General features: G+C 43.6%; 1 protein-coding gene across 3 annotated transcripts in view; it reads left to right on the top strand.

Moving 5' to 3' along the window:
* Positions 1 to 8,560: 8,560 nt before the first annotated feature.
* GPD1L (glycerol-3-phosphate dehydrogenase 1-like) overlaps positions 8,561 to 25,259 on the top strand; it is a 44,466-nt gene continuing 27,767 nt past the window's right edge. For 2 of the 3 annotated variants that reach the window (XR_001941603.1, XM_018563753.1), the window contains exons 1-4: positions 8,563 to 8,701; positions 16,506 to 16,683; positions 19,453 to 19,593; positions 21,638 to 21,776. Coding sequence is in view for 2 of the 3 variants with exons in the window: in XM_018563753.1 (XP_018419255.1) it covers positions 8,652 to 8,701; positions 16,506 to 16,683; positions 19,453 to 19,593; positions 21,638 to 21,776 (508 nt within the window). In the remaining variant the exon portion in view is untranslated. Of the gene's footprint in view, positions 8,702 to 16,505; positions 16,684 to 19,452; positions 19,594 to 21,637; positions 21,777 to 25,259 lie in introns of all 3 variants that reach the window. The other variant, XM_018563754.1, reaches the window with a different exon arrangement.

Raw genomic sequence — 25,259 nt, 5'->3', positions numbered from 1 at the left:
ATTGTTCTACAGATTTATTGTTATATTTGAGTGTATTTGCAACTTAATAAAACAGGGGTAGGCAACCTCGGCACTCCAGCTGTGCTGAAACAACAATTTCTATCATGCATCTGCCTCTGGTAGTCATGCCTGTAGCTGTCAGTGTCTTGCAATGCCTCATGGGACTTGTAGCTCCACCACAGCTGGAGTGCCAAGGTTGCCTACCTCAGTATTAAAGAATAAACGTTATTTGAAAAGTGTGACCATAGCTATTTATCTATTGCAACAATCATCTAAATCTAGTTTATACTTGTTTGATAGAAGAAAGATTAGCAGTATTTTCCTAAATATAATTTGGCTCCACAGCCTGTTTTCCTTTGGCTGTTACAGGAACAGAATGGACTCCAAAAATAGATGTGTTAGTGTTTGCCTGGTCTTTGGACCATCTGTCTATGCATTCATTCTGTGATGATTTGATTGCTGCCTGTGGTGGATAAATAGGTTAGGTGTCTTAAGTTGGATGCACACATAAATTGTAATAATTACATATCTGCCAGCGCAGCTCTTTAACAAACATAAGGAGTAATCAGCTTCAGATTTTCCATTTGTTTGCCTCTGCCTACAGTCCTCCAGTAAATTAACTTTGTAGTCGCTTACCTGTAGTTTTCATATTAAATCTCTCAATGTGTGGGAATGAGATGACCCGGGTGGGGAGATGTGTATGGGAGAGGGATGGGAAGAGGAAAAAAGTCAGCTATCTCTTTTCACTGACCAAGGGAGCAGCGCCTCCCCTTCAAGTGGTGCCCAGGCCATGTGCAATGTGTGCCTTACCCTGGAAACGCCACTGCCTCCAGGTCCTGAAGCCACAGTTCAAGCAGTGGCAAACAATTTGAAAAATCTTGACTACAGTAATTTGTAGGGATGCGCCAATACTGAGCATTTGGGCGATTACTTGTACTGTCCCATATGCCCCAATACTTACCCTGATACCAGAACTGCAGACGGATTGGCGAGGAATCTGGCTTCACGCTGCCTAGCAATACTGTGAAAAACCGGCATTGGTGCATCCCTAGTAATTTGAAATAAAATTGATTCTCTTCAACCATAACTCTTGTCCCACACATGGACATACTCTCTGGTAAAGGTAAATAGCGGCGGATTGATATCTACTGTACTCTCCAGTGCAGGCCGGAACTATAACTTAATTGTCGGGCGACGCGGCTCCTGATATTAATGCGTCGCCCCGAAATTGAGGAAATAGTCCCCTCTCTCCCCGGGCCATACCACTTTATGTGAGAGCCCGGGGGAGGCCGGGAGAGAGGGGACAGTTTGACATTATGAGGTTCCACAGGCTGAACCACAAATTCCCCCTCTAGTTCTCTCTAATGCAGATGGGCCGGTCTATGCAGACATGACGCCGCGACCCACTGCAGAGGGTGTCGCGACCCACTTTTGGGTCGCGACCCACGAGTTGAGAACCACTGCTCTAGCTGATGTTTATTATCACTGAGGGACTACTGGGATCCACTTTGCTTCTGCAAGGACTTCCTCGGTGCAACACATTGCCTTCCCTGTTACTAATGCAATATAACACCATTTGTCACCTTATTTGTACCTCTGCTATGAGCTCTGATCAGTTAAAGTTCTTGATTATAGTCTTATTCTTCTACTGAATATTAACAAATGAAGGATAGACTTTGCCCAATGTCCACTCCACTCTAATCTTATCAGTGGCTTTTCCGTATACTTTACCCTTGATAACCTTCTTGTTTTTTGTGGCCCCTGCTACGCAGGTAGAACGCCACTCCTAAAACCAGATCCATTTCCAGCATTGCCGGTCTGGGAGCAGAAGTAGATCTGCCAGAGAATGTATACACACTGAGGCTGGGATTTATCAAAACCAGAGCAGCTAAAATCTGGAGCAGTTGCCTATGGCAACCAATCAGCTTCTCTTTAAGTTTGTTCAGTTTAGCTTTGAAAATGAAAGATAGAAGCTGATTTGTTACCATGCACAGCTGCTCCAAATTTTGTCTGCTCCAGCTTTGATAAATTCCCCTCTGAGTGTATGTGCAGCTTTGCTTATTAAGCAGATTTCCATTCGATATTAAGTTTTTAGCTCATTACTGTCCTTCACCTTTTCTTTTCTTTTCTTATGTTCAAGGAGCTGCTGACAGAATCTACATTTTTACATTCGCTGTTTCAGTCAATCTTAGTGCATCAGGAGTCTAAAAGTTTAGAGAATATGTCTTACTAGTTAGACACTTGGCAAAGTACAAGTGTCCTGGGATAACTCTTGAGATGTGGGAGCATATTTCTTATCTTATTTTCTCTTCTCCATATGCCATTTCTCTAGCTGTTTCAAATAAGCTTTGTTTTAGCTCATGTTTCCATCTGCTGCTGTTTTGTTGAGGGCGGTGGAAAAAGCTGTTTGCTATACAGGTCCAGAAGCTTTGCATTTAGATCTGGTGACTGGTCAATAATCATTCGTTCAACACTTGTATGCTGCTAATTATGGTCTTTAGCAAAGTTGCAGTCTTTAATTTATTATTTGAGAACTGTCCAGAGTGTGATCATTTATACCAACTGTATCAAACAAGACAAAGGGAAATAAAGTGTAATTAATTCAAAGTTGTTTAAGTTAATTTAAAGCAGAGCACTGGAAATAAAATAAAAAACTTACCCTTGCAGTGGGTAAGCACTGCAAGGGTTAAGTGCTTGGTTTGTCTAGGGGGCTCAAATAAAGCACATATACTTACCTGACTCCCACATACTTACCACTCTCTCCCACCGGGCTGCTAGGTCGGTCCCCACAGCCTCTCCTCCCTTGGGCTCCAGCGGTCTAAGGACTGCTTGACTTCATCACATCTAATGTAGGTCATCTGACTTGCATTAGACATGAGGACGCCGAGGGACATTCTACAGCTGGAGCGGAGGGAAAACAGGTGAGCATTGACCGCTGTGGGATCGAGGATCAGGTAAGTATATCTGCGCTATTTTAGCCCCCTAGAAATGAGCACTTAACCCTTACAGTGCAGGGGTAGCCTTACTGCATGGGCACGTTTTTTCAATTCCTGGAGTTCTCTTTTAACTCTCTTTCCCTGCCAATGACATAAAGCATACGTCGTAACACAACCATTTCCAGCTGGCCAGGTCAGCATGATTGCGTCGCTGGATTTCACCCTTCTGCTTTAAGCTCATGGTTGCTTCAGCTATAACAGAAGGGTCCCCCTGACGGTCCCCTGTAAAAGAACAGCTATTCATTAAAGCTGCATGCTCCACACTGTGTCCCCTCTGATTCCCTGCTACTCTCCCCTGCCTGTATTGGCAGAGGCAGCGGGGTTCGGAGGGGTCACAGACCTCTGCAGCCGGCGGGGAGGAGAGAGCAGTGACAGTCAGGATGCTGAGCGGGGAGAAGACAGCAGCTGTCAGGATGGAGCTGTGCGGGGTCAAGCGTTTCCCCCTCCGACACACATACTATACATGTGCAACAGAATTGTGGTGTACGTCATGCGCTGTGGTGCCTTGTTAGAACTCATCGCAGTGCTTGATTTTTTTTATTTTTTTTAAATAACATTAAAAGAGAACTATGGGGTAAGTATTTTTCCCCATAGTTCTCTTAGGGGTCCCGTGACCCAAGGCCCAGTATAACAACAAAACGTTTCCCGGCACACTCGCCAGCATGCAAAAAAAACCTTGCGGTAAAGCTGGTAACGAATTGATGAGTGCGTTTGCCATTTGTTTTTGACCCCCATGTAATTTACAATTCTGGTGTGAAGCATTGCAACAACAGCAGTAAAAAGAGCATGCTCTAAACAGAAAAAACAGTGCACTTTAATGTGCATTGTTCAGACTTTTGCGGCAGCCACGTTGTTGGGTTTCTATTGAAATCAATGGCAGTGCAACAAAACTGATGTTGACACACATCAAAATACATTGTCATGTTACATTGGCATTCCTGCGGCAGAAACCTACATATTACTGTGGCAGAAATGCCAGGTGTTCCCGTTGAGATGCAGCCATTGTACACATTAAAGTTAAAGGGGAACTATGAGGTGAGTGATTTACACTCATCCTCATAGTTAGAGCCGACATGTCACATCTCAGTACAGGGTTGTGGAAATTTTAAAAAAACCTACTTGTCCAAGGGCTAAAGCGGGGGCCAAATCTACTTGTCCGGGGGCCAAATCTACTTGTCCAAGGGCTAAAGCGGGGGGCAAATCTACTTGTCCAAGGGCTAAAGCGGGGGCCAAATCTACTTGTCCGGGGGCCAAATCTACTTGTCCAAGGGCTAAAGCAGGGGCCAAATCTACTTGTCCTTCTTGTCAGTCTACTTATCCCAATACAAAAAAATTGTTTTAATCAAAACAAGGGATGCACCAATACCGGTTTTTCAGTATCGAGTACCGATATTTTGCTTTCGGATCTCGCCGACACTGAATACTAATACCGGTGCTTCCGCTGGCATAGAGCAGGCTTCCCTGATAATCAGGAAGCCGTGCAGTGGGTAATGACATCCCGCCCGGTTTCCTGATTGCCACGGAAGCCTGCTCCATGTTATTTGGCCTGTTTGATTGTGATTGGCCAGGAAACCTGCTTCCTGGCCAATCAGGAAGCCGGGCGGCGAGTAATGACCTGATTGACCGGGAAGCTGGCTTGATGCTGATTGGCCAGGAAGCCGGATTTCCAGCCAATCAGCAAAGAGCCGGCTTTTCCGGCCAATCAGAAAACCAGGAGGCGGGTCATTACTTACCGCACAGCTTCCTGATTGCATGGGAAGCTGGCTCCATGTTCCCCTACGACAGTAACAGTCAGAGGAAATGTTCATCTCGACGTAAGTTCCAATATCGGAGCATTTGGGTGAGTACGAGTATTCGCCCAAACACTCTGTATCGCAATGATACTAGTATCGGTGCACCCCTAATCAAAACATATTTGACTGTGCTAAATTAAGCTTCTCACTGGTCAGCGCAGTCATCTGACCACGTTGACCAATGAGTGCTTGCAATTTGCGAGCGAAATCCAAAATGCATAGGGGAGGACTGCTCTGGACAGCAGTATGAGGTACAGATAGTACACCCATACTGGCGGAAGGGAGGGATTGTTTCCCGAAAGGTAAGTATAGCCAGGGGGTGGCGGTTTGGGAGAGACGGGGGCCAGATTTCATCGGGTAATTTTATTTTTCCATATTACCTGGGAAAATGAACTTACCCTTTAATGCACATTGTGTGTGTGTAAGAGAATTCTGCTGCCTGGCTACCACCATGGAATGGCGGCAGCGATCTCAAAGCACATGCACAATGTCCTGCATGCAGATGGCGGTGGTAGCGGGGTTGGTTTTAATTTTTTTTTACTTTTTCATTTTTATATATTTTATAATTTTTTTACTTTTTTAATAACTTTTTAAAATTTTTATTTATTTTCTTTTCCCACTTAATGTTATTCCTATCACACAGGGATTAAATTCCCCCTGTGACAGTTTGGAGGTGACGGGTTCTCTTTATGGAACCTGCCCTCCAACACAGAACAGATGTTCTGTGCAGTTCCTGACAGCCGAGGCAGGTGGCGCCGCGGTCTCAGAGAACACACAGAAAGCCGGTAGAGCAGACGTTCTTCGTCCGACGTCTGCTCTACGGGCTCTATGGCTGAGCCGTTCTGCCGTAGTTTTCTGGGTCCCCCAGGAGAGTGGGGGACCTCGAAAAACCACGGCGGGGGTGCGGGCAGACACGATTGCCGCTGCTCAATTTGATACAAGTGATCTAATTAGATCACTTGTACTAAATGAGCGGCGGCTCCACAATGTACATTCAGCTCTGCTTGTCCGGAGCCGGGCTAAATGCACATAAAAACTACTCGCCCAGCGCCCGAAACTGCATGTCCCGGGCGTTGGGCGATAGGAGTTCCACACCCCTGCAGTATATAGAGGGCAATATTCCGTTGTTATTTCATTGCAAGACTCCGTTGTCATGTTTTCTTTGCTATATGTGTCTAATTAGGTATTTTCCTTCACTTCCTGTCCTGAAGACTCAACAGGAATTTAAAGGATATATTTCCAATGTGAGGGAAAATCCCTCTTAGATAGTTGTCCACATTGGAAAATGTCTCCTCTATTCTTGTTCTGGTGGCAATGCCAATTTTTGCATTTATCCTTACTTTAATTCCTAGTGACCAGGACAGTTAGAGAGAACGACTCTCCCTAACAAAGACACAACTTGACAGGGGATCTAATCCCTCAGCACTACATCCGAGCATAAATAAAAGTTTTGCCTAAAGTTATACTTTAAGGCCAGAGTAGACAACCTCTGTAGACCAGCTGTTACATAGTATTTGAGGTTGAATAAAAACATAAGTCCATCAAGTCCAACCTATAGCGTGTGTGCGTGTATATGAGTCCATGTGTGATTTTGCTCTTAAGAGTACTGGTACCCCTTTATTTTTTGGTCACCAAGGAACTTGTCTAGAAGTTTCTTGAATGATTCCACACTCTTCCACACTCTTAGCTGAAATTACTTCCTGCGGCAGCGAGTTCCAGACCCTAACCGCTCTAACTGTGAAGAACCCCTTGTGCCCTGTGTGTTGAAATTTTTTTTTTCTACCAATTTTTGGTTGGGTCCTTGTTACGGAGCTAACCGTGAACAAGAAAATCATGCCCCCCTTAATCTCCTAACCTCCAAAGAGAACATATTTAATTTTAACAACCTTGTTTCATAGTTCAGGTCCTCGAACCCCTTAATAAGTTTGGTTGCCCTCCGCTGGACTTTTTCCAGCTCAAGGACATCTTTTCTGAGTATCGGTGACCAAAACTGGACCGCATACTCCAGATGTGGCCGAACCAGTGATCTGTAAAGTGGCAAAATTATGGACTTGTCCCTGCAATACATTCCCTACTTAATGCAAGACAGGACTCTGCTTGCTTTGTTTACAGCAGCCTGGCACCGCGAGCTGTTCTGCAATCTGCGGTCTATAATGACCCCCAAATCCTTCTTCGTTTCCAACTTTCCTAGTGGCACCCCCATAAGTGTATAGTCCATTTGCCTATTTTTAACTCCAAAGTGCATTAATTTACATTTATCGACATTGAACTTCATCTGCCATACAGTTGCCCACTCCCCGAGTTTATCCAGGTCCTGTTGTGTTACTACAAGTCCCATGAGGCATTGCAAGACTCCGACAGCCACATGCATGACTCCCGGAGACAAAGGCATGATGGGACTTGTAGTGTTACCACAGCTAGAGTTCTAAGGTTGCCTAGCCTTGCTTTAGGGACTCATGCACATGGCAGTAAATGACCGTATAGTGTGTATGTATGTATGTATGTATGTATGTATGTATCTATGTATGTATAGATAGATAGATAGATAGATAGATAGATAGATAGATAGATAGATAGATATCTGTGCAACGGGTGACAGGTGCAGTGTACTGCCTGGCAGGATGTACAAATCAATGGCAGATGGCAGCTACACGCATGTATGTACTGGAGGTCCTCCTCGTCAACTCGGGCCCACACCACAACCCTTACACATGCATACATTCACAGATACACACAGTAAAATAAAATCCATATACCAATAATATTATATATTTATTTATATATACATCAGATTTGTGAATTGATGTTCAAGTATATGTCAGTGTAAAGGTCACAATTTATTAGACAGCCCAAGACCTTTTTAAAAAAACGCTAAGGAGTAAAGTCCCTGATACACAGCTGACTAGTTGCTATGGGCAGCAAATGAAATAAATGTTCTCTATAACTAGACAACCAGGACATATAATTAATTCTATATTATCCACAAAGGGTTAACAGCACTCTCTCAATCCTGCAGCAGTACCTGTACCTGCTCTCAATAGTAGTCTATGTCAGCCCTCTCTGTGCAGCAAGTAGCTTCTTCCTTCTGAGAGCCAAGCCTCGTTCTGAGGCTACTCTAGAGATCACATGACCTTCCTCCAGGAGGCAAGCCTCACTCTGAAACTTTACCCCCTGATATCTTACCAGAAAGGTTTACTCAGAGTAAACCTTTCAGGGAGAAAATGCCTCTCTCACGGACATCAGGGAGCTGCTGTCCAAAAGAGGGAGACTCCCGTAACATCAGGGAGACTTGAGATCCCTGACTGTACAGGACCATATGCACCTCTGCATTCGGCCATATAAAAATACAGCTACTGAAATGATTGTATATTTGTGTAGAGACTGCCTGCAATTGATTTATACAGGCTGACTGATGGTACCCTGCCACCCATCACTCCTGACGTATTAAACGCCATTTACCGCTGTGTGCATGAGCCATAAGTGCCCTTTCTTGCCGGAAATGTTTATTTTATTTTTATTTCCCCTCTAAAGAGATTTTTATCAGAGGATAGGTAGGTTAAATAAAGGATTACAACTGCAAAGAACGTCTGCGAAAAGTACGAATCTCCCATCTACTCCAAAGAGGGCACACAAACACTTCCACATGAGTAAAGACTTGGGCGGGGCTAGGACTACATCACCCACAGTGCACCGGCTCGCTCTACAGTCGCCAATAAGTGACATAAGGGCTGGCGTAGGGGGCGGTACCTGCTCTCTGATTGGCTAGTTCGTCAGGCACGGGAGAAGCTTACCACAACAAGCGGGGCGCGGTGAGAGTCATTGGTTCCTAGCACGAAGTCACCCAGCCGTACTGTGTCCAACCATGGCTCAGGCAGGACCTCTGAAAGTGTGCATCGTGGGCTCCGGAAACTGGTGAGAGCTATGCACGGTGATGATGAGAGGGTGGCACTGTCCTGCGCAGCACAAGCAATAGGTGCACAGCATGGCTCAGTGCTGGGCACATAGGGGGAATCTAATAAGACTGAAGCAGTTGCCTATAGCAACCAATCATCTTCTCTTTTTAGTTTATGTTAAGCTTTAAAAATGCAAGACAGAAGCTGATTGGTTGTCATGGGCACCTGCTCCATATTCTGTCTGCTCCAGTTTTGATAAATTGCCCTCTTTGTGTCTTGATCGGTGAAATCTTGGCAACGTGCAATCTTTGTTTACATCCAGTTCTACATGCATGTCTGTAACTTGGAGCAGTCTGCCCCAATCACTAGAGAGTTTATAGATATGTCTTATGTACAGTAACCCTATGAATGAATATGCACTTTTATATCTGGGCAGTTTATTCTGATTTCTTTTATTTTCCATTGCCATGTGACCAAGCTGATTTGGGTGTCTTTACATGTGACAATATGCATTTTTTTTTCTCTTTTGTTTTGCAAAACATTTGCTAATAGTGATGCAAAAATGTGGCTCAGCTGAAGGGAAGTAACTTCCTTACCCCCTGCCCACATGTCCTACCCCTCCCCCACCAGTGCTGAGAGCAACAAATGGCCCTCGCTATGTTCAGGGCTATGTTCAGGTGTTCTGGGTGTCTCTCTTCATTGTTCGTGGCATATATGTGTGCACACATCAATACATTATCATCTATGATAAACTAAAGGTGCCCATACACCTTACGATTATCGGACGATTTTCGTATGCGATCGACTTCTCGCCCGATATCGTGTGTGTGCATTGCAGTGTCCGACCGACATTACTGTACAATCGCACGACTTTTGACGGTCAAGCATGTTTGAAAACTTTGCTAGATCGTACGATTGTCGTAAGGTTGCTGGCTTTTCCGTCCGTCAAAAGTCTACGATCTACACTGCGCTAACGAAAATACGGCAAATCAATTACCGCATTTCGTCCAGGTGCTTTTTGTTAATTACGGCTAAATCTTGCGATCGTCGGGGCAGGATGGGGCTGCCATACGAATATCGTACGACTATTCAATCGTCGGACTAAAAGTTTCGTACCGCTAATCGTAAGGTGTATGGGCACCTTAAGACTTTCGTCTTTTGTAGGAAATCAACTGCGTATCTTGGATTGATCATTTAGGGCCCATTCACATCTGATGCACCGGGGCTGGGCTATTATTATACAGGATTTATATAGCGCCAACAGTTTGCACAGCGCTTTACAATGAAAGGAAGACATTACAATACAAATTAAGACAAGATGGGGCCCTGCCCGTGAGGGTTTACAATCTAAAAGGGAGGGGGCAGTGATCAAAATGTGTTGGGTTGGCTGTTTTTTCCAGTGCAGCCTTGTTTCAAATGGGCTCCATTCACACAACTGCATTGCCACAAGTGACATTTCATTCAGTTCTGCATAAACAGCATTATCTGTTCCGCTTTGCATCGCACTGTGCTGAAAAAAGTACGGCATGCAGTACTTTTTTCAGCGCAGTGCAGTACGACGTGATGCAACTGCATCGCACCACGCTGTGCCCATAGAACGTAATGGAATGTCACTTGTGACATGCCAATAAAGTTCTAACAAAAAAAGGAAACAGTGCAATGTGTGCTATCAGCACAGTGTTGGGTAACGCACACCAGTAGCTGTGCAGTGTATCGTGGCTGCTAATGTGAATGGGCCCTTTAAAGCAGAACTCCAGGCTACTCAAATCTTAACCCTTGCAGTGGTGCTACCCCCGTATTGCAAGGGTTAAGTGCTCGTTTTGTTTAGTGAGCTAAAGTATCAAAGTTATACTCACCCGAACCTCTATTCTGGTTTGCTCTTACACCGCTCCCTCCAGCCTCCTCCACTCCAGCATGTTCCTCAGCGTCCTCGTGTTCTATACACAGTGTATAGGATGTGATGACTCGCATGACCTTAGACAATTGGAGAAGAGGGAGAGCAAGGCTGAAGGGACCGGTCTAAGAGCACGCCGGGATTGTGGTTCAGGTGAGTATAACTTTATTTTAGCTGCTAGGACAAAAGGTGGGCATCCAAAAGCTTCTAGGCAATTTCAATTTTTTCTTTGCATTGGAGTCCACAGAATATCAATGGACTACAATTGTTGTCATGTGTTCTGCTGAGAAGTGCCTCTGCTGCGGTGGCAAACGGGACTTGTAGTCTTTAATTCCCAGAACCTGTCAAATGATTGGTTCACATCATTTTCTGGACCACATCTGGTCTGGAAAATGGTGTGAACCTGACGGCCGTTCCAGTGCATTCCAGACAAAATAAGACAAGCAGTATTTTTCTGGTCTGGTCTTGAACGGACTGCGCTGGTGTGAACAGAGGCCAGAAATAGTATAGGGATACATTTGGATGCATTTTGGGTCCAGAAATGGTCTGGTCTGGAGATGATCTGGTGTGAATGGGCCCTGAATGGATGATGCAGCTGTGTGGACAGAGCCAAATTTTTTTAAAAAAAGCATCCTGTGGGGAGAAGAACCCCGTGACTCGGTTTAGGGGGGGAGGGGAGTTGGGGCTATAACCATGTTTTATATTGCAATCTAAATATGGGTTAGAAAAGTAAACTTTAAAGGAGAACTATGTGGTTAAGTCTTTTCCCCATAGTTCTCCATAGGGGACCCATGGGAGGACACAAACTAGCTGTAGCTTGCGGTATACTGAGACGCCGCAGCTGAAGCGGATCCCGACAATTGTGCCGGGATCCACCCAGCTGCGTGACTGACAGCTGGCTCTGCCTATCTAGAGGCAGAGCCAGCTATACCCGCCCCCTCCCCCGTCCGTTCCGCCAGTCAGCGCTGGCAGATAGGAGGGGGGAATCCAATCCCTCCCCTGTCACGGCAGAGAGCCGTGACAAGATCGAGAGGTGAGCGAACGCCGGTATGTGTTGGCTCACCTCCCGATCTACTGAGCCGACCTGTGACAGTCTCATTGTCACAGGTCGGCTAGAACTATGAGGTGAGTGAAAAGCACTCACCTCATAGTTCTCCTTTAAAGAGAAATCGTTTGACTGACCTCTCCTACTAGTTCCCTGGCTGTCATGTTGATCCTGTGGCTACGACTCGGGTATGCAGGTTAGTATTGCTTTTACTGGCCAGGAAATTCACATTTCAGAGGTGGCAGCCAATCTCTCAGTACATGTGACATACATATACACTAACTAGCTGTGATGGGACAGCAGGATGAGTCCAGGGGAGGAATTATTCTGGATGTCTGCTTGTGATCAGCTTTGGGAACTAAGGCCAGCCATGAACCGTGGTGTACATTTTGCTGTGCAGACAGAAGCATCCGCTTAGGGTCCCGTGAGCAGCGACATTCTTGTTGGTGAGAATGGAGATAGCATTCACTATGGAGATCAGGTACAACAAAGCCTCTGGGTATGGTCATTCCTGTTTTGTATCCTCAGGCATGTATACAGGAAATGCCGGATCATCCAGTAGGCTCATACCTATAGGCAACCCAGGCAAAGAGGAACCTGTTCCCTGTGTACATACTGGCCACCCATTTCTATGGTCATTATGGATAACCTTCTCCTATAGGATTATTTACACATTGTCATAATGTCCTGTGTGAGGCTGACCGTACAGCCAGGTAGCCAATGCTCCTTACAAATTCCAGCCAGCTCCTAACTTTTGAGGTTTTGTCTAGTTGTTGGCAACGGAGCTCCTAAATGAATCCTGCTGGCTCCTGGATTGGACAGACTGGTTTCTGAATTTCTTTGGCCACCCCTGCCTTACACTATACAATCTGATTTTACATTCTCCTTTAGGTCTATCATCAATTATGTTGTATAAGGGCCTGCCGAATTAAAAGGATTGTTTGGCTATGTCCTCATATTACATATTTTTGGTAAAGCTAAAGGAGATTGTACAGACTGAACAATCAGATTGTATAGTGTATGGCCAGCTTTAAAGCAGTAATCCTAGCAATGGAGTATTACTTTAGGCGATCAAACCTGTCTTTATAGGCTACAGTGATAGAATACGCACGGCATGCTGCATCAGTATCATGTAAGTTTAGCATAAGTACAATTTAGGGTCCATTCACATCCAGCCACTGCAAAAAAACGCACATCGGCTGGTTTGTGTTGCCCAACACAGTGCCAATGTGCCGATCCCTGCACATCACACTGTGTGCTTTTTTTTTTTTTTATAGAACTTTATTACAATTGACATTTCATTCATTTCTACAGACACAGCGGGGTGTCTGTTCCGCATTGCATCACACTGCGCCGAAAAAAGTAAGACCTTTTTTCACCGCACACCATCGCATTCCCACCTCAACATGATGGTGTGAAAAGTGTCCGTCTGGGACAAGGCAAATTGCCTGTGCAGCCCTGACACGTGGTGTGAATGGACTCTATGGGCTGGGTTCACACCTGAGCGTACTTTTTCAACTTGTTTTTTTTTTGCGTTTTTTAGCGCGTTTTTTAGTTCAGTGAAACGTGCGTTTCACTGGTGGTATGATTTTTCTTTTTTTTTTCCTTTTCCCTATTTTAAAATTTTAATTTTTTAGTTTCACTTTTAAACTTCCCGCCTGCTCCGCACCATCCCCCCACCCCCATACGACGCGGCCGCTCTTAAGGGACTGAAGTCGGCAGCCGCCAGAGAACACATCGCGGACAAGGTAACACCTGTACACTGTATTCCCGAGTGTGGCTCGGGGTTACCGCTTTGTTAACCCCGATCCACACTCGGGAATACCAATGTAAACGCGCGGCAAAACGCCCCAAAGAAGCTCCTGTACTTCTTTGGGCGTAGGGCGTTTTGCAGCGCGTTCCTACGCGCTGTAAAACGCCCAGGTGGGAACCATGCCCATAGGCAATCATTGGTTTTCACATGTTGAGCGTTTTACATGGCGTAGGAACACGCTGTAAAACGCCCAGGTGTGAACCAGGCCTTACTGTTATACAATGTGTCGTTATTCTCTGACCTGCTGTACTACATAGACATTAAGCTGGCCATACATGCTCCAAGCAGATTGTACATGACTCCTTTTAATCTACCAACCGCTATGTAGTGCAAGGTCCTGCCTGACCAGATACAGGCTGCATGGGTTTTTTGGAAGAATGACAATTAGGGCCGCCATCAGTGGAGTACAATCAATCCTCCTGTAAGGAGCGCCTCTGTACAGAGACTGATGTCACTGGGCTCCGTGTTCTCTGTACAGCACTGCAGTATATGTCAGAGCTATATAAATGTGTAATAATAATGTGTGACTGTGGGTGGACATGTGAACATTAGAGTGTAAGCTCCTCTGCACAGAGACTGATGTGACTGGCTCAGTGTGGTGGTGCAGGGGGGGACCAGGCCTAATGCCGTGTAAGGGGACCCAACATTTCTGATGGCTGCCCTGATCACAATGATCACCATGGTCAATCTAAAGGAAATTGTAACATGTATGGCTGGCTTTGCATACCCGCTGTGCTGTTGAAATTACAATATAGGCTGGATTGGAAGTTGTATATTGGAAGTTGTGGAGTTAGAGCTGTCACAGGCTGGGTGACATCACCCCATCAAACCAATTCATATCATTTATGGCAGAATTTGCTATAAAGGGGGGGAAAAAAAATCAATCTTGTAAAAGTAATACATTGGATTAAGAGCTTTTCATTTTGTTTGATGGGGGTTTTCATTGATATCAATAGAAACGCAGTTCAATGCATGCATAAAGACATGTGTCACGGTCATAAGCATGTAAATGCACCAGGACATGTAGGTGGAACTCCAACCTTATGGTTTTTAGCTATTAGAAAGAACAAAAATATTTGTATATCTCGGTTGTACGTTATTTTTCCACTAGATGTCCTCTTATAATGCCCTAGAGGTGTTCTCGTTGTAATCCTCCCCATCTCTCTGTGTAGAGTTACAGATTGTTGTGTTAATCTGATTAGAGATTCTGTTAATAATGTATTGTCAGAACAGCGGCAAATCTGTCCTCTGCCTAGGTCAAGACTGTGCTGGTAATATTTTCTTCACTGCTGGCTCTGTTGGTCTAGTTCACACGGCTTCAGCTTGTATAACAGCCTCAAAACCTTAAAACTGTTGCACATTCTAGAAGTCCTCCTGAGAATAACTTCAGGGCTATTCAGCTGTAATTCCGGAGTTTCCCCACAAGTTTGAGATCATTTTAAGAAAATTCTGCTTAAAAAGGCAAAAACTAGGATAATAAATGTGTCACTTTATGCCTTAGAAATGGGGAATGCAGTCTAAGGGCTAGTCCACACCAGCCACAGTGCCAATTCTGGCCGGATAATGCTTTTTATGAAACATATTTTTTCCCCCCACTTTTTTCCTTTTTTTTTTTTTTTTCTTTGTTTTGTTTTTTAAAAACTGTTTAAAACTTGTTGTTTAAACTAGGGGGCAGCTCCACAACACAGTAAGCTGCAAGCCGGATCAGTGGCTGCAACAGCACTGTGACCACTGCGATTGGCTATCCCAGTGATCAGTGTGCTGGGGCTCTCCTGATTTGCTGTTGAGGGTCTGCCATGAACACCGAGGGACCCAGCCAGAGCACAAACCCCATGAGCACTGGTCCCGCCACTGGACCAGCAATTATTTTCCCGCATGACGGAATCATTCCGTCTCCGGTCTGTAGGTATTTGAAAGATTTTGGCAGAATAATTCCGCCATCGGTCGGGAAGGGGTTAAGATCTGTGTTTTAACATTCCTAAACTGGACCTGAATGGTTTTTGACCCAATGGTAATCTACTGCTCCAAACCACTTTTAGTCTCCTCGTCTGGATACAACGTAGGTGCTGGTCAGGAGCCGTTTGTGCTCCGAGAAAAATAGGTCCCTAAGAATAAGCCCATTGGGGTGAAATGCGTCACGGGTGAGTGACCTATGGACGGGGATAGGAGCATGCGTGCTGTTGGATAGCAATAACGTTTATTAGTGATGTCGGTGTGTGGCACTTCCTTGGCATCTGGAGCTGAGTGGTGCAGCTGCAAAGTTCAGGCTTCTGCACATTCTCTCCCAAGCAGAGCTTGTACTGAGGTACGAAGTTTCAGTCAGGAGAGATGGGGGAAGGATGGCTGGACTTCAAACTGCATTAAATAACCTCGCACAGTGTTCAGCTGTCCTCACTCTAGGTAGAGCTGCCCATATTTCCGCATCTATCTAGACTAGAGGGAGGACGGCTGGACGCTGTATGAGGTGATTTAATGCAGTTTGAAATTCCAGCCGTCCATCCAACCCCCCCCCCATATCTCTCCCAACTGAAACTCCGTACCTCAGTGTGAGCTCTGCCTGGGAGAGAATGTGCAGAAGTCTGAGCCTTGCAGCTGTGGTCGAGTGATCGCAGTTGTAATGCTTTCCAGGCTTGAATGGGAATATTAAAGAAATGCATTTTTGAATATATATGTATATTATTAACTATGCATTTCTTTCAATTTTGCAAAAGGTGAACTTATCCTTTTAAGTAGAATTATGAGATAACATATGTAAAATGCAAATGTTTTTGATCTACATTATGATGGCCCATTACCTGCAGATCCCAAGAATGAACCTGCCTTCTGCTCGGTGCCAAATTCCATTCCGCCCAACCCTTCAGCATTGATCTTGTGTGTTTAGTCATCAGCCTGCCAGGCACATAAGAAAGAACACACTAGACTAGCCTAGGAGCCAAGAAACCTGAAATTCTTCTCTGATTCTGAATTGGTGATCTATTCCTATAATGTTTAACATTGTTGTGTATTTACATTATATTTAGACTCTGTTCAGTTGTTTCTATTTATAAATCCTCCCTTTTTTATTTTTCAAGGGGCTCCGCCATTGCCAAAATCGTAGGACACAATGTGAAAAACTTGCAGAAGTTTGCTTCTACTGTCAATATGTGGGTGTTTGAAGAAAACATTAATGGGAGAAAACTCACGGAGATCATCAACACAGAGCATGAGAATGTGAAATATCTCCCGGGTTATAAGCTACCGGAGAATGTGGTGAGATTCTCTTTGTATTGCCAATGTTTTAGAGAAGCCATTGAGAAAATATGAAAAAAGTCTGTTATAGTGGCTGGTGGATGAACTTGCCTGTCTGATTTGCATGGGGACAGGCGCCTTTAAGTCATGGTTCACACTGAGCGTTTTGTAGTGCTTTTTCTGCCCCAAAAAAAATCCCATTCATTTCTATGGCCTGTTCACATCTGAGTGTTTTGTCGCAATAACCAGTTGTAACCAGAACAGGTGTCTGCATTATACGATTTCCCCTCAGCTCCTGTTGTGGTGACAACTGTACATTTTTGGATTTCCCATCACTTTCTGTTCTAGTGGCACTCGGCTGTATCCAGCACTAAAAAGTTTTGTCTACACACAAACACTATTATAAAGTATAGCAGTACTGTATACGTGCACATTGTACAGTTTTGTGCTAAAGCTTCAATTTCATTTCAGAAGTGCTGTGGATGCCATCATAAATCTCTGTGTCTAATTGGAGTAGACACACAGTCTTGCAGGCTGCTTTATTTCAGGGCATTGTTTGCTTTTGTTAAGAGTTAGCACTGGCATGGCTGGCTCCCAAGGGTGCATAACTCACAGTATTCCCTCTGAGGGTGCCAGTTATGTGCTGCAGAGAATTGATGCTCTTCAACCTACGAAAGGCAGCCAAGCCGTACACTGGTAAAAAAAAAAGTTGCTGTACAGTACAGTGTATATATTACCCATTGTCTTAGGCCCCATTCACACTGAGCGACTCCCCTTTAGCGGTGGATCCGCACGGCCGGGATATCACGACTGTTCGGGGCGACGTCCAGCGTCTGTAGCGCGACCTTCACCGTCGGGCTCCATTAAAAAATAGCAAAATCCGCCGAAAAAAGGGTCCTGCGACATGGAGCTAAGACAGCTCTATTGAATAGCATTGGCCGACGACTTCTCGCGATATCGCGCGGCAAAATGCGCGATATCGCGGCGGAAATCGCGCGATAAATCGCTTGGTGGGAATGGGGCCTTACTGATTCATCAAGTGGTGAGAGGCTAGTTTTTTTTTCTCCATCATTCATTGAAGGTGGCATGGTAATCTTCATGAAGTTGTCCTGTTGGAAGCTAAAGAAAGTTGATCTTCCCACATAGGTTATAACCTCGGCCTTAAACCTGTTTGTAGCTGTTATGGTTGGAGTGCTAGCTCTTCTCCTGTTCTACATAGGTAATATGTAGCTTGTGTCTTAGGTGAGATGATGTAGGGAAGTACTGATCCCCCTCAGGCTCCATCCATGCAGTGGTAATTCATCATTCCTGTTCAGCATGCAGAGCCAAACCTAAGTTCCCATATTGCCAACAACCAGGCCCCCTACCAGAGTTTCCTGTTGGATCCTCAGTTACCTGTGCAGCTGACCTTGGGCTGTCCATGACCCAAGCCATGGATGTGGGGTTAAAGGAGAACTATGAGGTGAGTGCTTTTCACTCACCTCATAGTTCTAGCCGACCTGTGACAATGAGACTGTCACAGGTTGGCTTAGTAGATCAGGAGGTGAGCGAACACATACAATGAGCTGCAGCTCGCGGTATACTGAGTCTAGGGTGATGGGAGGACGCTAGTTTGTGTCCTCCCGTTACCCTAAGGAGAACTATGGGGAAAAGCCTTAACCCCATAGTTCTCCTTTAATCAGATTATGTGCCTTTTTCATCAGAGTCTCTGAGCAGGAAGCCAATTTTCTGCTATCATTTGTAAGTATAAGCTGCAATGCATAAGCCTTCATTCCCTTTATCATCCTTTTCTCCTGAAGGCTCCGATTCAAACATAATTGAAGGTGCGTGGGTCATTAGAATAAATTTTTTGACAGTTTTGTATTTGTAGATCTGGTCACCAAGATTCCTAATCTCAAGCTTGCTTTCAGAGTTGCCTTCCAACTTAAATTTTCCCAATCACCAGAAGTTCGACAAAGCCTTGACAATGGAGGAAAAAGATCTTTTTTTAAGTGGTACTTTCTCCAGAAGCAGCACTTCCTATCCCCTGCTTCAAGAAGCCTAAGGTTTTTTTTATGGGTGCAACATCTTTCAGAGAGCCCATAGACATTAGGCTATAGCATTTTGCTAATGACCACAACATGCTTGCTGGTCAGCTTTTTGGCCTCCTTTTTACCTCCACCAGGGACAGCAAACCTAACATGATCTTGGCATGCCATCTCAAAAAGGACCTTTCAAAATGTATTTCCTGGAGGGAGGGTATTTTTGTGCTGTGCTGGTTCCAGCTAGATCAGTCCAGCAAATAAATCTTAATGGTGTCCATTTGGGGAGTGCATTGGACTCCATCGATGGGAATGAACAGGGTGAGTGGCCCTTTTGCGCAGTGAACACATGGCCCAGTCAACACTATTTACAAGTCAAGGCTCTGTGGTGCTGGACAGTGAAAATCATCTGAGCAGGCTGAAGGTATTTCACAATGGTGGTTGCACTTGAGGGGAAAGGGGGACCTTTACAGGACAACTGTATGTGAAGTTGTCCATTTAAACTTAAAAAAGTAAAAGAAAATCATATCATCTAATTCTAATGACAATTAGTAATCAATACAAATATTGAGCATGATAAGTCATAGAAGTAGACATGGATTATCAGGCATGTTCTTGTAAGGTTCACATGGTTTACAACATTCATATACATCAAAATGAAACCGCCACTAAAATTTTACCACAAATCTATGATTAACTTTCGAGATGTTCTCCATCTTTGTCTCTCTTGTTACCTGTTATCGTAACCATTTTCTTCTAATCTTTATAGGTCGCCGTTCCAAATCTTACTGATGCGGTGAAAGATGCTGATCTCCTAGTCTTTGTCATTCCTCATCAGTTTATACATAAAATCTGCCAGGAGATCTCAGGGAAGGTCCATAAGAAAGCTCTTGGGATCACGCTCATCAAGGTGATGGTTTTGCAGTAATTATAAGAAGAGAGATAAGATTCTCCCGTTTTAATAAGCAAGGAGAGGAAGTGTAACTTTATGGCTAATTATATAAGCACCTACTGCTATACCGATGTTCCCAGTAATATCTGAGCAGGGCTTATGGTACCAGAGGCATATGTGTTGAGCTGGAAGGGGGTAGCTCTCACTGCAGTCTAGGGAACTCCAGAAGTAAAATCTTATTGCCATACTTACTGGTTCAGTTTCTGTCAGGCTTGCAGTTTTGCGTTCTACTAGCTATTTTGTGTGTTTATATGCTTCTGCTCATGCCATATTCCTCCATTGCCATTTAATAAACTCAAACTATGACAAACAGAGCTGAAGAGCTTCATTTTTTTTTCCTGATTGAGGATAAAAATATGGCCTTGGTCATATTATGGTAAATGTTTGCTCTACTCCGCTGGCCATGAGACTCAAATCCTGATGCTTTAATGTGTTATTTATGACACTAATATTTCCAGCTCTCTATGCTGAAAATAAGACTATGTTATTGACTCTAATCTAGTTCTGACATGTTTTTGCATATTTTCACCTATTATTGTAAAGTGTACCATAACTTATTTGGTTTACGATTTTTATATTTTTGCATTTGCCGTATTTAAACGTACATCTAAAGCCATATTTAAATATTTACTTTCTGGATTTATATTATGTATAGTAGAGATGCACCGATACAAGCATCGGTATCGGCGGCGATACCGAGTATTTGCATGAGTACTCGTTCCTGTGATGAGGGACCTGTTTCTGGCTGTGCATAAAAATAACACATAAAAATTATTTTTTTAATTTTGGGACCTGGATGGTTTAAAATATGTCTTATTAAAGTTGCAAAAAATGTTTCTTAAAAAAAGGAGCCAATTTAATATAAATTATAATATTTGCTTTTGGTAGCAAATTAACATACACGTCTCAAATATGCAAGGTACTCTTTAATGTGAGAGTGTTAACATTTTTATATGTGAAGATGATTTTTAAAACTACTGTTTTTTATTTATTAATATACAAATACATGGTTTGCTAGACCTGGAGCCAAGGCAGACTGCTCATTAAGCAGTTGAAATAAATATGCCAAATGATTTCAAATTGTGTTAACAGTCTTGTGATCCAGTGAAGCCTAGCCCTGTCAGTGACCTTGTTGTAGTGGAGCTAAACAGCTGGATCACCAACCTGACACAATTTGTTATTGGTCGGTGCTTGAGAAGCAGCACACTGGTGAGGTTGTACCTATGCTCTCCAAGCACAGGTACAACTAAGCACAGGTCCAAGCACTATGCAAAGTTATAAATGCTGCTATTCATGGGATTATAGGTTGGTGATATCAAGACAGATTGAGATATGCATGTTCTATGTGGACTAAAATAGATAAAATTATTTCTTAATTAATGCTTTATTTAGATTATAATGTGTTTATATGGAATTCAGCTTTAAATAACAATTATTAGTACAATTTTTAAAGATCATTTTTAATCCTCCAGGGAACCTCATGCATGGAGCACTCGGTCCCGATTGGATCTGTGCTGTTGGCAAATAAAAGCAGATTTGTATTTCTATTTCTGCCAGCTGTAATTCCATCCCAGGCTAAAGCCTAGATCATGGGCATTCCTATGGGGAAGTTAAAGCCAACACAAAGCCCCTGCCCCCCTGTGTCTGTATGTTTCCAATTATTAGTTATGTGCATATGTTCAAGTAATCCAGAACAATAGGATTGCACTGGATTATATAATTACAGACACGATACTTAGTGCCTGTGTACACATACCAACAGTACAGTACACAAGTGCAAAGCAGATCAGTGCACTGTACGTGAACAAGATTGATGTCTGCTCCCACTGAATTTGTGCAGCCTCATATCAGTGCTGGCTCCTCTCACCTGCTCTGCCTTCCAACCAGCAACCTTGCCGTTCTCTCTTGCCTGTTTATGGAGTGATGCTTCTTTTAACAATTAAATTTTTCCCCCGGCTGTAGAAAGTGGGTTTGTTAACTTTTACTCTCATTCTTTTTTCAGGGTATTGACGAAGGCCCAGGCGGTCTGAAACTTATTTCTGACATTATTCGTGAGAAAATGGATATTGATATTAGTGTATTGATGGGGGCTAACATTGCAAATGAAGTGGCTGCAGAGAAGTTTTGTGAGACAACAATAGGTAAGCTACATATAGCTTTACTCATGTATACCTTCTTATTGGAGGATGTAAAAGCAATCTTGTGTTGAGTTCATAGCAATCAAAGTTCTGCAGGCACACACAATATAAGGTTCCTGCTCCTGCCTCCATAATGCTGCCCCAATCTGTTTTTGGGCCTTCAGCCTTTAATAATGGTGCTCTAGGGTGCTTGCACTCGGTAATAGGTTGCTCAGACTGAGCCTTTTGGGATGACAGGGGAAGGTGTATTGTGCTCTATACCGAGAAATGTGTGTTTTGTCAGGTCTAGAGCAGTGGTAAGTAGGGCTGCAACTAATGAAGGGCTGCAAGCTGGTGAAGCAGGTGTTTGCTTCATCAGCTTCTCTGGGGGTCCCTAGGTGACATTAGGGGTCTTAAAGACCCCTGATGTCTCCATAAAGAGGACCTGCCACTGAAAATTGGCTATCACATAGGGGGCTTGTTAGTCCCCTATGTGATGGCAATAAAGTTAAGTGGAAAAACATTTTGAAAGTCACATATAAAGGTAATTTAAAAAATGTAACCCTTTTTTTAAGTCCCCCGCCCCCACATAAACATGCGTTGAGTGCGCCTAAGTGTGTAAACGACAATTGCATCCATTACGCCGCACATGTTACGTATCGCCACGAATGTTGCAGTGAGAGCAATCATTCTAGGCCCATTAATCACTGATAACACTAAACTGATGAGCGGTAAAAGCTTTTAAAGCGTTGCCTATGGCCAATTTTGGGTATGGTAGTTTTTGCGAGTTCGCGGCCGCACGCAATTTTAAAGCTTAACATGTTTGTCTATTTACCCGACGTGACCCGATCTTTTATATTTTGCCAAAGATTTGGGTAAGAACTGTCTTGTAACATAACGTAGGGAAAACCAGTTTTTTTTTTCTTCAAATCTTCGGTACTTTTTTCATTATAGTAAAAAATAAAACACCCAGTGGTGATTAAATACCACCAAAAGAAAGCTCTATCTGTCCCCAAAAAATGGTATAAAATTAATTTCAGTACAGTGTTGTATGATGGAATAAATGTCAAAGTACCGCAGCGCTGAACACTGAAAAATGGCCTGGACAGGAAGGGGGGTGTAAACACCCCGGTCAGCAAGTGGTTAAAAAAAAAAAAAAACATTGTCAGTATATTTCCATTTTGTTATATCTTTAGTGATTGTGATGTGATTAACTATGGATGTCACATTTTTTCAAACTAACTTTGATTAGTATCTTTGAGAATTGCTTGTTTTTCGGGTGTATGCCACTGGCAACATTTTAAATCTGGATTCACCTTTTTTTTCTTTTCCTGCACAAAAGAATTGCCTTCCTTGTGTAGAGCAGTAATTGCAGTAGAGCGCTGGAGTTTGTGCCTTGTACATATTTGTTTGTTATGGCAAGAAGATAAACCTCTGGAGTATAGGTTATCATAAAATCCATTTTGGAACTTCGAAGTGAATTTAGAGGTGATTTGCTGCCAATATCTTTGAATTGCAGGACAAAGCCAGCAGACCTTTTATTGTAACCGCCTTGTCAGGTACATTGCGTGTAGCAGAGTCTATAAGATGTCATTAGGAATCACACAGTTGCCAGAGTTTTACTTCAAACTTTGTTCTTTTAAAGTCTATTTCTGGGCAAAATGTGCAGCTCCTTCTTCCAAGTCACCCACCCGTAACTCCTTTAGTACCTGGATCGGTGGTCACGTGATCCTTAAGCCCTGCGGGCTGGGCTCAATTTCAACCGGTCTTATCGCGCCTCCTCGTGATGTCATCAAGTTGCTGCATTCTTCTGAGACAGCAAATTGTGTGTTCTCGTCAACCAGGCAGTGATGTGGGCTCTTCAAGGAGGAAGCAAGATGTTTTGGGACCCCAATGCGAAAGCGGATCTAGTTGAGTATTTGGGCCTTCAGCTAAGGGCTAGTTCACACCAAGCGCGGAGCAGGTGCAGACCGGATCACAACTGCGTCCAGTGTATTCCTATGGTATTTTTAGCTCGAGTTCACATCGCAGCGTGCAGGTCCAGAGCAGGTAAAAAAACTGCAGAAGGCCCTATTTTACCTGCTCTGGATCTGCAAACGCATGCAAATTCCTGGAACACACAGAAAACCCATGTTGAACTAAAAAACGCATCTAAGAGGCTAGCGTGCGTGTGCAGAAACCGGACCGGATCTGCTCTGCATTTGGTGTGAACAAGGCCTTAGTTATTTTTTGTTCTTTATGAATGGGGCAATCAGTTAGAGGGAGGGGGGATTGTTTGTGGAGGAAGACTGTATGAACTTTGTTACAAATGTATCAAGTATGGATCCTGTATATAACCAGAGCAAGGCATAAGAGTGCCAGTTGACTGCTTGAAAAGCTCATCTTTATAGACGTGCTTTATGGTAGATTTTCCCTGAAGATTATGCATCATTACTGTATGTCTACTTGAGATAATGAAATAAATATCCACATTATGTAACACATTAAAGTATATCACCCAGTAGACAAAATAAAAAGCTATTTATATCCAATCAAGAAATATATTCTGCACAATCAGACACAGGATTTTTTTTTTGTCCTGCATAATTTCATTATATCTTCTGAATGTCTTGAAAGCAACAAATAGGAGACATAATGTTCTAGCTATCCAATTTCATGCTTTGGAGATCAGGTAATAATTGGACACCCATAAAAAGTACTCAGGTTTATTAATATGTATATTATAATGGTCATTAAAACCAGTTCAGGGCAGTTGATGTATCCTTTCATACTGAGTGTTCAGCCGCATTATAATTGTGCCCTTTCTTTGAGATAGATGCTCACTGGGGCACTCTGGACTCCTGGGGGGTTGGAGTACTTTAGAATTGAAATTCATAAATTTCCTGCCTACACACTGACACACAAAAAGATGACTGGTTTGTACTCTTACAATGAGATTCTTTGGGTACAGCTGTTTGAAGAGGACATGTGTTCTGGAAGCTGTGCCCAAAAAAGGGCAGGCATAGGGCAATATATTGTAAGGGGGATAGGCTCAATTGGTATTTTCAGCAGTAAACCATGCATGAGACGGGTACACCCAGGAACAGTCTAAGAACAGTCTAAGACAGCGAAAAAACACAGTTTCAATGCAAGAGCCATAGCATTAAAAAAAATGTTGCTTGTTCGAGCCACTAACTAAACTTGGGTCAGTACTTGAACAACAGGGTGCCCCCTTCTCTAAAACAAACAAGTAGGGATACACCGAAATTTTGGCCGAAAATTGCACTTTTGGTAAATTGCCAAAAGTGCCATGAAGGTCGAAAATGTGTTAGAAAATTCAGTGTATCCCTAACTTCTCTCCTCTCCACTGTGTGCCTTCTGGTGCAGCGACCGGTGCCCAGCAGGGAGGAGGGAAACTTTGAGGGCCCATTCACACCACATCCAGATCAGACCAGATTGTTTCCGGACTCCTAATGTATCCTTATGCTATTTTTGGCCTCTGTTCACACCAGCGCAGTCTGTGCCAGA

This window comes from Nanorana parkeri, unplaced genomic scaffold, assembly GCF_000935625.1.
Source record: "Nanorana parkeri isolate BGI_ZX_2015 unplaced genomic scaffold, ASM93562v1 scaffold692, whole genome shotgun sequence".
Classification (NCBI taxonomy): Eukaryota; Metazoa; Chordata; class Amphibia; order Anura; family Dicroglossidae; genus Nanorana; species Nanorana parkeri.
The sequence above is the reverse complement of the archived record's forward strand: the minus strand, read 5'-3'. Positions and strand labels throughout refer to the sequence as shown.